Source organism: Giraffa tippelskirchi, chromosome 9 (genome assembly GCF_054371585.1).
Source record: "Giraffa tippelskirchi isolate mGirTip1 chromosome 9, T2T-mGirTip1v1.2.pri, whole genome shotgun sequence".
Classification (NCBI taxonomy): Eukaryota; Metazoa; Chordata; class Mammalia; order Artiodactyla; family Giraffidae; genus Giraffa; species Giraffa tippelskirchi.
In genome coordinates this window covers 159,292,403-159,307,349 of record NC_137283.1, presented here as the reverse complement: position 1 = coordinate 159,307,349, position 14,947 = coordinate 159,292,403, and the positions used below count along the sequence as shown (strand labels likewise).

General features: G+C 45.8%; 2 protein-coding genes across 5 annotated transcripts in view; one reads left to right on the top strand and one right to left on the bottom strand.

Annotated features, from left to right (window-relative positions):
• The window catches only part of PLG (plasminogen), a 52,340-nt gene extending 50,613 nt beyond the window's left edge, over positions 1-1,727 (top strand). For 2 of the 3 annotated variants that reach the window (XM_081524434.1, XM_081524435.1), the window contains exons 18-19: positions 161-306; positions 1,311-1,727. In XM_081524434.1, coding sequence (XP_081380560.1) covers positions 161-306; positions 1,311-1,472 — 308 coding nt within the window. In that variant the 3' untranslated portion in view covers positions 1,473-1,727. The remainder of the gene's footprint in view (positions 1-160; positions 307-1,310) is intronic. The other variant, XM_081524436.1, reaches the window with a different exon arrangement.
• Positions 1,728-2,308: 581 nt separating this feature from the next.
• Positions 2,309-14,947, bottom strand: part of SLC22A3 (solute carrier family 22 member 3) — a 94,917-nt gene continuing 82,278 nt past the window's right edge. For both annotated transcript variants that reach the window (XM_081524426.1, XM_081524425.1), the window contains 4 exons: positions 13,440-13,548; positions 12,526-12,638; positions 7,869-7,968; positions 2,309-3,886 (listed from right to left, as the gene is read on the bottom strand). In XM_081524426.1, the coding sequence (XP_081380552.1) occupies positions 3,826-3,886; positions 7,869-7,968; positions 12,526-12,638; positions 13,440-13,548 (383 nt within the window). In that variant the 3' untranslated portion in view covers positions 2,309-3,825. The remainder of the gene's footprint in view (positions 3,887-7,868; positions 7,969-12,525; positions 12,639-13,439; positions 13,549-14,947) is intronic.

Sequence of the window (14,947 nt, the reverse complement as noted above, 5' to 3'; positions counted from 1 at the left end):
GAAAAGAAAAAGAATTCCAGTAGTTTGGGAACTGACTCCTTGTCTTATGCAACCTCATGGATAAACCAGAGACCTGCCATCGCTGCTCTGCTGTTCTGGAAGTTCCCTTGTGGACATAGTTCAGATCCAGTAACCCTTTCTTTCATCTTTCTCAACACAGGCACTTACGGTGCAGGCTTCCTGAAGGAAGCGCGGCTGCCCGTGATTGAGAACAAGGTGTGTAATCGCTACGAGTATCTCGACGGGAAGGTCAAGTCCACGGAGCTGTGTGCGGGCCATCTGGCCGGAGGGACTGACAGCTGCCAGGTAAGAAAAGATGAGAGAGATCAGTGTTCATCTTGCGCCGGCTGGCCTCAGCCCCTTGGACGTTTCAGCCCCAAAGCAGCAAATTTGAGCAGGATTTGTCAGTCAAAGGCCACCGTCTAAACGTTGCCCAGAAACCTTTAACGTGTGTCTCTGATGATCGATTCAAATCATCAAGGCTGATTTCTCAGCCCTCGAGTTCCAGGCTGGTTGTAAGGGCATAATCACATCACAGCCACAGCCCCTACCCATCTGGGAGGATGCTGGTGGGTAGGACCTTTCCAGGAGGGAAAGGAGGTCAGTATAAGACAAAGCCCCCCCACACCCTCTTTACAATTGTTCTTGGGGTTACCCTCCCTAGAGAAACCCCCAAATTTGAAGGGATGAATACAGATCTCATAAAGGATTTCCCACCCGCCCCCCCACCCACCCACACAGCAGATGTTCAAATAATACGTTAGTAAGGAAAGTGAAAGTCGCTCAGTCGTGTCTGACTCTTTGCGACCCCATGGACTATATAGTCCATGAGTTCTCCAGACCAGAATACTGGAGTGGGTAGCCTTTCCCTTCTCCAGGGGATCTTCCCAACCCAGGGATTGAACCCAGGTCTGCCGCATTGCAGGTGGATTCTTGACCAGCTGAGCCACAAGGGAAGCCCGTTAGTAAGGAAAGGGAAATGAAGTCACTCAGTCGTGTCTGAGTCTTTGCGACCCTGTGGACTGTAGCCTACCAGGCTTCTCCATCCATGGGATTCTCCAGGCAAGGGTACTGGAATGGGTTGCCATTTCCTTCTCCAGGGGATCTTCCCGACCCAGGGATGGAACCTGGGTCTCCCGCATTGTGGGCAGACGCTTTACCCTCTGAGCCACCAGGGAAGCCCCTGGTTAGTAAGGAAAAGAGTGTTCAAATACTGGGGAAATGTACATTTAGGTAATGGAAGGATGGTATCCCATAATAAAAGGATGGATGCTTAGTCCTCTCACCGCTTTTCCCCTCCCTCTGTACAGGGTGACAGTGGTGGGCCTCTGGTCTGCTTTGAGAAGGACAAATACATTTTACAAGGAGTCACTTCTTGGGGTTTTGGCTGTGCACGCCCCAATAAGCCTGGTGTGTATGTTCGTGTTTCAACCTATGTTCCTTGGATTGAAGAAACTATGAGAAGGCATTAATTAGATGGGAGACAGTGAAGCACCAACGGTTCTAGAAGCTGGAACATGGGTAGGGAATTTAGCATGCTCAGAAATAATTGACAGTAATCAAACCAAGTAAGACACTGTCCTTAGCTGCCATCTACTGCCAAACCTCAACATTTTTTTGTGATGTTGTGAATAACTTGTTCCTGACTGTGGACTGCTGGATTCTGTAATAAAGCAATACAGCTATGACATTTGTTGAAAATAAACTTGGTACTTCTTTTGATTTAACTCTTTGGTTTTCTTTCTTTTCATGTTCTTCATCCATCCTGCCAATTGTAAATAATATAGCTCTTACAGACCTGAAAGATTTTGTTCTTTCTCATAAGGAATAGAGTACCAAGAAGCCTGTAAGATCAATAGAGAAATCCTAGTAAGTCACCCATATATTCACCCTGACAGTGAAGGATGCCTTGACATATATCTTTAATGTCTTTATTTTTGGCACTGGGATGAATGTGTTCAAAGCTGCAACATGGAGAATCGTGAGCACAAATTCTACTCTTGGGAATAAAATCTGTTACTGACAGCTTGGCTCAAGCCTGGCACGAGACCCTGGGCAGAGAGTTGGAAACCAGGCAATGGAAGTGTCATAACACCAGACCAGCTAAGAGTCTGAATGTTATTCTGGGCCACACATGGCTCTAGGAATGGTGCCAAGAGCCTGGAAAGGAGCAGTGAATGCATATTGAAGGTGGACCACTTAATTTCCATCAGTAATTGGCTGCCTGGATACGTGGTATACTTTGTCACACGGGAAGGGTGTTTTACAGCGACGCATGTTCAGAAAGAAGAGAACAGATGAAAACTGATTCTTCTTGACAATTTATGTATACTTTTTATTGTTATCAGAATTCAAATGTCAACTCAAAATACAATTCCAAGGTGATAATACAAAGAACAATGGTCATCTCGTAGCAAAGAGATGCAAACGAAGCGAAAACACCAGTGTATATGAACAAAGGGAGAATGTAGGTAGCATCATGTCCTTAGAGAATGGTGTTTATTTCATTGAAAAACAAAACACTCACATTCAATTCTGATGTGCTTTAAGGCTTAAAAACTTATTTTACAATCAGCACATACACTGTACATGTTGTCACATGTTCATATAGAAAATTTTCTTCCTCACTGGCAAAATTACCCTTTGGCTCCAATTTCCCACCCAAAATAACTCATTAAACAATTTTGAATGAGATACATACTGAATCTGAAAATACAACAAATATAACACATAAAGCAGAACATCATAAAGACAGCATTTTTTGTGTTTAAACTCCATATATTGAAAGTCTCAGAAACAAAAAAGAATGATCAAATTGCTTTTTAGTACTTCTAAAGTCATCTGTAAGACTTCTGCTAATTCTTCTAAACATGGCTAGAACTGACCTTTCTTTTACACTAAAATGTAAGCTTCTCCCCAAGACAGGTTAAAATTGTCAAGATGAATGAAATCTGCCCATAGTTTTCACTCTTGACTGTGGGCACCATCATAGAACTGAACTTATATATAAGGTAAGTATCCCTTTATGATTAAAATCATAAGACCCATGAAATCACAATCCATGGGTTTCATCAGTAAAACACTGAATAGGTGGCTGTCAGTGTCTACTAAAGGAGAACCAAGATTATCCCGACTCATCTCTCAGGACCAAATCTGATTTTATAAACAATACAGCCGAATCCTCAACTTGCACAGATTTGTTCTTACTTCTGGAACAAGACTTGAATGTGCCTGCAAACCCAGATGCTCCAGGAGCTTATGGAGCTCCAGGTGCTAAGAGAGAAAGCAAAGGCTCAGAGTCATATGACCCGAGTCCTTGATTCAGCTTCTTCTTTAACAGGATTCCCAAATCTTCATCCACCCTGGAATTTTCAGAACACTTAGTTCAGAGCCTCAGTTTCTTCATCAGATTTGATGAGCCCATTTCTGTACACTTTCCCCAGATCCTTAGTTTGCGCATCCTGCCTTCTTGATGGAACCATCATGAGAACTGGGTGGGGCTTCTCTTGTCTTGCTGTAACTCAATGGATCCGAGACTCTGCCCCAACGTGAGAAAAAGACCTTGGGAGAAGCTGTGCACGCAACGGGCTCTTGGCTATCCCAGCCACATGTTACATGTTCCCAGGAACTTTGACAGCACGATATGTCCTGATTCATCCAACATTATATAAAAATACTCTGGATAGTTTGAATGTCTTTGTAAAGTATTAAAAACACTTGAAGCTGCAGCGCTGAAATGGACACACACAACGTCTCTGCAAGGCACATCGGTTCCTTGCGGCGACCAGCCTGAATAGCTCCTTCCTTGTGTCTTTGGCAGGAGCCTCAAAGGTGAGAGCTTGAAACCTGGGGTTTCTTTTTCCTGCCACACTTACAGGAATGTGGGCTAGCAAAACAAAGGAGAAAAGAGAGCTCAGTGAAAGATTATACAACTAGTGAGGAGGAAGTCTTTATTACTACTCAATATCATAGTTGGTTTTGATGTAATACACTCAAGCATAACTGCTTATAAAAACCTGCCTTGCAAGGAACAATGAACTATTTCCAACCTCATTTTTTACCTGCTCTCAGACCCTAGGCAGGGGTTAATTAGCATATATAAACTCTTTATGACTTTCTATCCTGTAACAGGTGGTTTGGAAATGAGCTGCTGATGTGAACAAAAGAAAGGAGAAATTAAAAAATGATTAAGTGCTGTTTTAGAGGGGAAAACGATAACAAATTTCAGTCACTTGGGCTAAGTAGTTTTCTTTTTTCCCCTCAAGTAACTACAGAATGCAATCAATGTGCTTAATTTATGGAACTGTAGATCAGACTTTGATTAGGTGTTTTTTCAAGGGTAGGGACTAGCATAATTAACTTACCCAAATTTTATTATGAAAAGTTACAAACACAGAAAAAAATTAGAAAGAAATTCATGTAAGTTGAATTTTTGTTGGCCTAACTCCTCCTGTTTATATATCGGCTGAATATTAATTTTCCCTGCACACCATCCAGATGGCCTTCTCATCTCCAAAACTCCATCTCTTCAAACTGTTTATTTCTATTTTTAATATTATTGAATTGGCAGAAGTGTGTGTGTGTGTGTGTGTACGCTCAGTCATGTCCGACTCTTTGCAGCCTCATTGACTGTAGCCCACGAGACTCTTCTGTCCATAGATTTCCCAGGCAAGAATACTGGAGCGGGTATCCAGGGGATCTGCCCAACCAGGGATCGAACCCGAGTCTCTTATGTCTCCTGCACTGGCAGGAGGGTTCTTGATCACTAGTGCCACCTCAAATGACCCCCTCTCCCTTCACGTTGTTCCTGATGAGTTTGAAAATCTGACCTCTGACTCGTTTGGGGATCAAGAACGGTTATATCACTTTCACTGTGGAAATGAGCAGCAGTAAGTGGAGTCGAGTCAAAAGGAAGAATGCAGTCCCTCTGCTTGGAGTGTTGGCACAGAGGGCCTTGACCACGAGGGCGGCAGGTGTGCAGAAAAGGACCCCGCAGCACTGAGACTCGGATGTCTTAAAACTCCAACGACACATCACAGGCTTGTGCATCCAACAGTCAGCGCTGAACTCCTCCTTACATTCGACCCTGTGATCCTGGCTGGGACGCCCTCCTGGGTGTCCCAGCTCTGAACAGACCCTTTAGGGCCTGAGAAGTTATCTTTAAAGTCTGGATATCTTATTCGAAGATGATCCTGTTCCCTTTCTCACCATTTCACCTGCTTCATCTAACCTTCAATATTCTCCCCTCCTTCCGGCTTCTAGCATGACTGCAATTGGAGGGACAGGATTGGATAACCACCACACTGATCTGGCCCCAATACCCTGACACAAACCAAATAACTGTCTGTGATGCCACAGCCAGCAGAAAGTTTATTCTTTCTGGATAAAGCAAGACCTTACCATGGTATAATTCTCAAAAGGACAGTTTTATTAATAATACCTTTTATACATTTCTTAATTTTGGTTTATAAAATGGCGGTGTCTTAAAGAGAATCTCCCACCTCACCTCATCCTTCAAGTAGCATTAGTACTGTTAGTCACTCAGTCATGTCCGACTCTTTGCAACCCCATGGGCTGTAGCCGACCAGACTCCTCTGTCCATAGCATTCTCCAGGCAAGAATACTGGAGTGGGTTGTCATTCCCTTCTCCAGGGTATCTTGCTGACCTAGGGACTGAATCTGTGTCTCCTGCATTGTAGGCAGATTCTTTACTGTCTGAGTCACCATGGAAGCCCCAAGTAGCATTATTTTAGGGTAAAACCTAGGTAGAGCTTTGGTTGAGGCTAAGCTATTACCTATCAGTTTACTTACAAACAAGCATAAGCATCTGATTGAGTTACTTCATGGGACAAATGTCTATCTGTCCTCTGATTGGCTGGTCCTGTTAGAAGCCAGCTGGTGGTTCGATTTCAGTACACCGCTAAGGTTTTCTTAGGAATGTTCTGAGATGATTCATCAATGTGGTTCTTCAGAATAGCATCAGGAAATAGGACAATGAAATCAACATGTATGTTTTAAAGTCTGTTTGAAATACTTGTAAGACACTTAGCAGTGGTTGCCTATCTCTGGAGAGGGCGATGGTACCTCATTAAAGAGGATATGAAGAGAGAAATCTCCAATCCTACCAGGAGATTCTTGTTATTAAGCTACTCATAATCAAGTAGGATACAGCCTAAGACAATAAAACTACTCCAGAGCTTCCCTGGTGGCTCAGTGGTAAAGAATCCACCTGCTAGGGCAAAAGACATGGGTTTGAGCCCTGGTCTGGAAAGATCCCACATGCCTCGGAGCAACTGAGCCCATCCATGCACCACAACTGCTGAAGCCTGAGAGCCCTACAGACCATGCTCTGCAACAAGAGAAGCCCCCGCAAGGGGAAGCCAACACACCGCACCTAGACAGTAGCCCCCACTTGCCACAGCTAGACAAAAGCCCACGCAGCAACAAAGACCCAACACAGCAAAAGTAAGTAACAAGCAACAGTCACACCTGTTCACTAGGCAACGTCAACCCCAGTTCTAGCACGCAGAAGTTGTCACATCTTTCTGAGCATAAAAACGTGAGGACAAGAACTTCTATTGCACACCACCACTTTGAGTATGAAATGACATATGTGAAACCATTGATCACTTACACAGGAATCTAAAAGTTGTCAGTTTCTAATCTCTACCCAATCTGCCAAATGACGAAGAGAACTGCCATGAGGTTACTAACATCTCCATCTTCTCATAAATATATTTGATAAAATTTAGAGATCCATATCCTTAATGTCCAGGTCATTGTTTAGAAGAAGACTGATTTTTATTTTTCAAATTATCTGTTAAATTATTGTTTAAATTCACAAATAAGGACTTCCCTGGTGCCCCAGTGGTTAAGATTCCAAGCTTCCAATGCTGGGGGCATGGGTTCGATCCCTGGTTGAGGAACTAAGATCCCACATGCCAAAAAATAAAAAAAAAATTCAAACAATAAAATTCACAAATGATACAAGACCATGTTGTTGTAATTTTAAAAACCTGAATGATGTAGAAGTCTATGGGGTATAAAATAAGCGTTCTCTCTTCTCATGCCTCTTCCCAACACATTTCCAACCCCAGAGGGTATATTTTATCATTTTAGGTCTTTCCCTATATATTTCCATTTTCATAATCTCTCTTCTTATTATGAAAAATTTCAGAGAAAATTAGAATGTATGAAATGTGGTTTTTTTTATATAAAATACATTTTATGCTTAAATGTTGATTGGATGTTAACTTTCTCTGCACACTATTTAGACACCCTCCCCCTAAACTCAATCTCTTTCTCCTCCTATTTTCTTTTGCTATCATCTATGTATCTATCATCACCTGACTATCATTTATTTTCCCATCTAGCTATAGAGAGGGATAACTCCTGGTTTTATTTTTTAATAAATACTATAACACATTGTTCAGCGATTTTTACCTTGTAATCCACCTTGAAAATCTCTCTATGTCTTTCATATATCTATATTTCTACCATTTAAATATCTGTGTAGTAATCCATTTTATGGATATATTATCATTGTCACCATTGGCTGCCCATGGACACACATTTAAATTATTTCTGCTTCGTCCAGTCATCAATCCTTTTCCTTTAGATTCCGAGTTTTCACACCTTATTTGGGAATATTTCTCTCTTCATAACTACATTTAAAAAATAAAACATGTTCATTTCCAGATTTTTTTTACGTTAAACTTTTAAATCTACTTTGAATTTTTTGCTTAAGATGCAGGATAGAGATTTAATATTGTATCTCCTCCCCCACATTCAATGTTCTCAGCCCCGTCCTTTCCCAGTGGGTTTGAAATGCTGCTTTCAATTAGGGTGTGCTGACTTTTGTATCGTACCTGCTAAGCTTTTCTACATCATCCACTGTTTCTGGCAAGGCGATGCCCTTGGTTTCAGGCAGGAGCATCACAAGAGCACCGCAGACGGATGCCAGGGTACCTGTGGGACAGGGAGACGGCGTTACGGTCCCCAGATGGCACAGCTGCCCTCATTGCCTCCTGCTCCCTCTGGAAGCCGCTGTGCTCACCACCCTAACTCCCCCGCCCCCGCAGCAGCCCTCCAGTCAGGTCACCCTGCCCAGCTCTCCAGCGATCCTCTGTCACGATCTCACAGTTCCTCAGCGTCCTCAGACCCGGGGTAGTCCCACTGCCCCTGCGCACTTGGTGTCCGACCATATACTCACTCATCTCACAATTATTTATCCGGGACCTACTAAGTGCCGAACACGCTGAGAAGCGCCCGCCTCCTACTTCAAGGGGAAACAGAAGCCACTACGGAGGAGTCCCTCAGCATCCTTTGGTTGCCCCCTGTCCCTGCCCTCCTCCCATCGCGTGACCCGGCAAGGCTGGTCCCCACGTCTGCCCAAGAGCAGCTCTTGGAGTCTTCTGGGCTCCTCGCTGTAGGGGTTCATCCTCTCGCTCCAGAGCCTTTACCCCACTGGTGACGCCTTGAAACGTATTCAAATCTCTCCTCTTCACAGAGGCTTCTCACAACCTCACACGATCCTCTAGGCACCATCTTCCTTTCTGTTCTTTAGAACCGAAATCCTTGAAACACCATCCTTTCTTGTTTTCTGTGAAAGTTGGTCAGTCGTGTCTGACTCTGCGACCCCATGGACTGTATAATCCATGGAATTCTCCAGGCCAGAATACTGGAGTGGGTAGCCTTTCCCTTCTCCAGGGGATCTTCCCAACCCAGGGATCAAACCCAGGTCTCCCGCACTGCAGGCTGATTCTTTACCAGCTGAGCCACCAGGGAAGCCCCAGAATACTGGAGTGGGTAGCCTATCTCTTCTCCAGTGGACCTTCCCAACCCAGGAATTGAACCGGGGTCTCCTATATTGTAGACAGATTCTTTACCAACTGAGCTATCAGGGACATATCTTCATATTCTAGTTTTGTGCTGGCTCTCTAGAAAACAAAGTCTTTATTTTCTGCGTTTGCCTATTTCCATGGTGTAAATATGCCCGTTGTGGATGTGGGTCATTCATACTGACAACGCAGCCTCGCAGGTGAGGGTCTGGGGAGATGGACAGCAGTGTCTCCACAATGGACTCCAGTGGACACACCAGCCTCAAGGTGAGACACAGCAAAGCCTGATGAATCAGGAACTGAGCAGGTGTATTTATTACTTCTGTTTTTCATCTTACACACTCAATTAATGATAACTGTTAGTCATTTGGTCATGTCCAACTCTTTGGTGACCCCATGGACTGTGCCCCGCTAGGCTCCTCTGTCCATGGGATTCTCCAGGCAAGAACCCTGGAATGGGTTGCCATTCCCTTCTCCACGGAATCTCTCCGACTCAGGGATTGAACCCGGGTCTCCTGCATTGCAGGCAGATTCTTTACCATCTGAGCCACCGGGGTGGCTACGAAATTCTTGAAAGCTTGACAACTGACCTTGGTGGGCCAGAGTCACGTCCCACGCCCACCTGCTCAAGTCTGGGCTCTTCCCCTCAGTGTCCCCGTCGGCCTGGCTCCCCCCAGACCACCAGGGGCCGCCACCACCAGGTCCGGCAGCCTCGCTTCTGGCCCGCCCCTGCTGCCCGGCCTCACGGCAGCTCTGGCAGCTGGTGGTCTCACCCGCCATCCCCCAACGTCCCCGCTCCTCGAGCTCCTGGTCTCCCTCCTGCTCCCCTCGCATCCCTCTCGTCCCCTGCCTGGCGCCTCTCACCCTGCTGACACTGGACGCTTGTGGCTCCTCAGGGCTCCGTCTTGGGCCCCTTCTTTCCTCTCACTCTGCCCTGTTTCCTGTGGAGACAGGGGCGGGAGTTCGGTCACTCCCATGGTTTCAGGGGTTATCTACATCCAGGTGGCTTCCAAACCTTCATCTCGAGGCCACTTTACTCCTGACTCAGCTCGTCACACGTACTGCCTCCTCGCCATTTCGGTCTGGATTTCTTAGAGGCACCTCATCCTACCAGCAGCCCAGATAGAGTCCCTGCATGTCCTCCCGCAGACGGGCTCCTCTAACGCTCGCTAACCCCCCTTTGGTTCCCCCAGTCAGCAGCGTGGCGGCCCCTCTCCCCGCTCCCTCTGGTCCCTCACCCAGTCAGTCAGCCCCTCTTGGCCAAGCAACCTCTAGTGTATTTCTTCGGATCAATCCACTCCTCAACGTCTCCGTGCCATGACCTCAGACCCAGTCCTGACCTGATTACAACAACATTCTTTTAATCGTCTCCCTACTAGCGCCGTCCCCTCTAAGTCCCTGGCATATCTGCCATCAGAGGCAGGTTTCTAAAAGGCAGATCTGACCCTGCCAACAGCTTAAAACTCCACACGGCTTCCCACCACTGTTTGGATAAAGAGCAGACCCTTTGCACATCCGGTGGTCGGGTCCCAGCTGGTCTCCCCAGCCTCGTCTCTCTTCAGGCCCCAACTCACACACGGCACTCTGTGGAGAGGGTCGCCATTTCCTCCTCCGGGGGAATCTTCCCGACTCAGGGGTCGAACCTGGGTCTCCTGCATTGCAGGCCAGTTCTTCACCATCTGAGTCACCTGGGAAGCCCCGACTTCTTCTTACTGTAGGTCTTTCCATTGCCTGGAGCACCAGCCTGCCCCTCTCACGTGAGTAACTTCTCCTCACCTTCCCATCTCAACTGCGGCACGGCCTCAGGTGGCTCCCTGACTCTCCCCCCTTGACTCCACGGGATGGGTTAGCGATCCTGTGATGTGCTCTCATGCACCCTTCTTTCTTTTAAGATTCGTTTATTTATTTACTGGCCATGCCAGGGGTCTTAGTTGCGGCATGTGGGATCTAGTTCCCTGACTAGGGATCGACCTCCTGGCCCCCTTAATTGGGAGTGCAGTCTTAGCCACTGGACCAGCAAAGAAGTCCAAAAGTGAGAGTGAAAGTCGCTCAGTCATGTCCGACTCTCTGCGACCCCGCCAGGCCCCCCTGTTCATGGAATTTTCCAGGCAACAATACTGGAGTGGGTTGCCACTTCCTACTCCAAGGGAAGTCCAAAGGCACCCTTCTTTATCACACACTCTTGTGAATGGCGGTTTGGAAAGGCAGCTCCCTCTGCAAAGCAAGCACCTGTCCCACGGTACCAGCACCCAGCTCAGCCAGCCCACCTCACGGCCAGCCCCCCATCTTGAGGGACTGGACTCTTAGGCAGCTCTGTCTTGGCTGAACAATGCCTTCTCTTTGCTTTTTCATGCTAACCCAAAATCAATGCTGAGCTTGTTTATCAGATCCCATGAAATAGTCTGAAATGACCATTTACTGAATCACTGGTGAGAAGCTGACTCTGTGGTCCCAGCCCCGCTGAAGGACTACTGCATCCCTCTGGGTGTATGTCCTCAGGGATGCGATATTTGTATTGGAGTTTAAAACTGCTGAGCAGTGAGTTACAAGCCTTCTTTACCAGGAGGAAGCAAGTGGAGGTGGAGGAAAGGAGGTGGGCAAGGAGCCAACCAGCATCCTCTCTTGTTAATAAGGAGAGGGGAGGAGGGTGTGAGACCTGGGAAGGAAAGTTGGACCAGCGAAAGAGAGGCACCGGCCGGAATTACCCCAGGCCCCTCCCCACGCTATGGTTCTATCCCATCATGAGTTTCAAGAAGACCGAGGGTAGGAAGGAGGGTATGAACCTGATGGGCATCAAAAAGCTTAAGGTAGGTGTGCAAGGGCTTCTGTGTCCTCTGTTCTTTCGGCATGGTGCACTCAGCATCAAAGCAAATGAAGATACAGTATTGAAAGACATGGAAATTTTGACAACACAATTCATTTTTTAGGCTTGCTTTTAAACATATAGAAGGTCCTATTTGGTCCCCCGAAAACTACTGGTTGTGTCCCACAATATCATAAAAGAATTTCACAATATTTGATTTTAACTCAGAACTTCAACAAAGAAAGCTAAATTGAACACTTCTTTAAAAAGCGTATGTTGTTCCCACACTGCCAAACCCCGCCTTTCAGATTTTTTTGCATGGGGGGTGGGTTATGCCTCGTGGCATGTGGGATCTTAGTTCTTCAATGAGGGATCGTACCCATGACCCCTGCAATGAAAATGTGGAGTCTTAACCACTGGACTGCAAGGAAAGTTCTTAAATTGAATACATCTTATTGCAACCCTTTAATATAAAATAAATTTAAATGATTTAGGGCCCATATTTCACTGTGGTTCCTCAAAACCTGAAAGAACTGTTATGGGAAGAGCAAATGAATAGCATGAATATCGAACCTGGTCATCATTGTAGGTTCTATTAATGCAAAGAATGCAAATGAAAGCAGTTAAGAATAGTGCATGCAGTGAAGTGGAAAGAAAGTGAAATCGCTCAGTCGTGTCTGGCTCTTTGGGACCCCATGGACTGTAGCCTACCAGGCTCCTCCGTCCATGGGATTTTCCAGGCAAGAGTACTGGAGTGGGTTGCCATTTCCTTCTCCAGGGGATCTTCCCGACCCAGGGATCGAACCTGGGTCTCCCGCATTGTAGGCGGACGTTTAACCGTCTGAGCCACCAAGGAAGCCACCTGGGGCGGTGAGTACTCACCAAAGATGATAAGAGGTAGTTCCAGCCAAACGGCCGCTAGCCGGAAGAGCAGAAACGGGGCTATAATCCCCCCAAAGTCACATAAACCGGAACACAGTGAAACTCCAAAGTTTCTGCAGAGTAAAAAAGTGGTTTGAAATAAAAATATTTAAATACCTTCAGGATGAATAATATTTTCAGATATCTAAGTAACAGAAATGGTAACAATATTTCCCATTTCTCTAGTGTTTGACATTGAAAACTTCTACTCCCTCACACTCTATTCAAATCATTTCCTACGCAATTCATTTCCAAGCTGCACCAGTTCACACCTGTCACTCTGTGACTCAGAGTCACAGCGAGGCTAATTGGAGCCAGGGGGTGGAGTCTACAGTATTGGTGGAAATTAATCATCCATCAGTGGCTTACTACCCAGCCTGCTGTGTGGCATTCATGTGCCCTTGTGGCACCTAGACTGACAGTAAGGTGTGCTCATGAATATTCCCCCCAGAAAGAAGGCCAGTTTGCACTACCTGCGCACATTGATTGACTTTGTCTTTCAGGAACTGGCTGTGGAGTGAAGTCAGAGCGGAGGCTGGAGCCTTTACACAGAGTGGTGCTGATGATGGGAAACGTAATTCACGCTGCAAGCATACTCACCAGATGTTCTGATTTCAAGTCTAATGCATGCGTGCATGCTCAGTTGCTTCAGTCATGTCTGACTCTTCACAACCCTATGGACTGTAGCCCGTCAGGCTCCTCTGTCCATGGCATTCTCCAGGCAAGAATACTGGAGTGGGTTGCTGTTTCCTTCTCCAGGGGGATTTTCCCGACCCAGGGATCGAACCCGCGTCTCCTGCATTGCAGGTGGTCAACTTAAAACATGCAGCTGCAGAATTACTTAGGAGAAACCATGATACGGATTTTGGAATTACCGTAATGTTGTTGGGTACAATTCTGAATTTACCAAATAGACAATTTCAAAGGCCATGGTTATGCCTAGTCTTCCCAGGGTAGCAACAGTGGTCCTCAACCAGGGTATTCCTGCAAACACACAAAGTTTGGGAGGGAAGAGTCAGGAGTCTACTTTACTTTCAGTACAATTTTTCAAAACAACAAAAGGCATTTGCTTAGTGTTCTCCCAGCCTAATTTAAGTGCAAATGATGTGTGTGTGTGCTTAGTCATGTCCAACTCTTTGCGACCCTATGGACTATAGCCCAGCAGGCTCCTCTGTCCATGGGATTCTCCAGGTAAGAATACTGGAGTGGGGCTGCCATTTCCTCCTCCAGGGGCTCTTCCTCACCCAAGGATTGAACGCACATTTCCTGGGTCCTTTCCTCCTTCCCTCCATAGCAACGAGTGAGAAATGCCAAATGTTTGACGTTAAATATTTTCTTTCTTTGGGGCATTAAGAGAAGGAAGAGTACCATGTCTGCCCTAAAAAGTCAGTACTTTAAATTTGTTAAGAGTTGGGCAGTTGATGACACCCTTGTTAAGGACGCTGGTGGGCTACAGTCCATGGGGTCACAAAGAGTCGGACACGACTGAGCGACTTCACTTTCTTTCTTTCTTTCTGTAGTTGTATACAATGTTGTGTTAGTTTCGGCTGGACAGCAGAGTGATTCAGTGACACACACACCTTCTTTTTCATATTCTTTTCCACTATGGCTTATCACAAGATATTGAATCTAGTGCCCCGGGCTACGCTTTGTTGTTCAGTCATTCTCTATATCATCGTTGGCACCTGCTAACCCCAAGCTCTCTCTCCATCCCTCTCCTGTGCTCCCTCCCTTGGCAACCACAAACCTGTCCTCTGCGCCTGTGAGTCTGTTCCTGTTTCCCAGGTAAGCTCATTTGTGTCATATTTTAGATTCCTCGTGTAAGTACTATCATATGATATTTCTCCTGTTGGACTTACTTTGCTTAGAATGATCATCTCTAGGTCCACCCACATTGCTACAAATGGCATTATTTCATTTTTTTCTATGGCTGAATCGCATTCCATTGTATATAAGTACTATATCTTCTTTATCCATTCATCTGCTGATGGACATTTAAGTTATTTCCATGTCTTGGCTATTGTGAATAGTGCTGCTATGAACATAGAGGCATGTATTTTTTTGAATTATAGTTTTGTTCAGACATCCACTCAGGAGTAGGATTGCTGGGTCATACGGCAACTCTATTTTTAGTTTTTTGAAGAACCTCCACACTGTTTTCTTTTTAGTGGTTATACCAGGTACATTGCCACAATAGTGTAGGAGGTTCCCTTTTCCTCACAGCCTTTCCAGAACTTGTTATTTGTAGACTTTCTAATGATGACCTTCCTGACTGGTGTGAGTTGGTTCCTCATTGTGGTTTTGATTTGATGCCACCTTAGTAGATGTGGCGTGAGCCTGTATGACTGCATGAATAGGAGCTTGTCTGCTCTCCAAAGTCAAG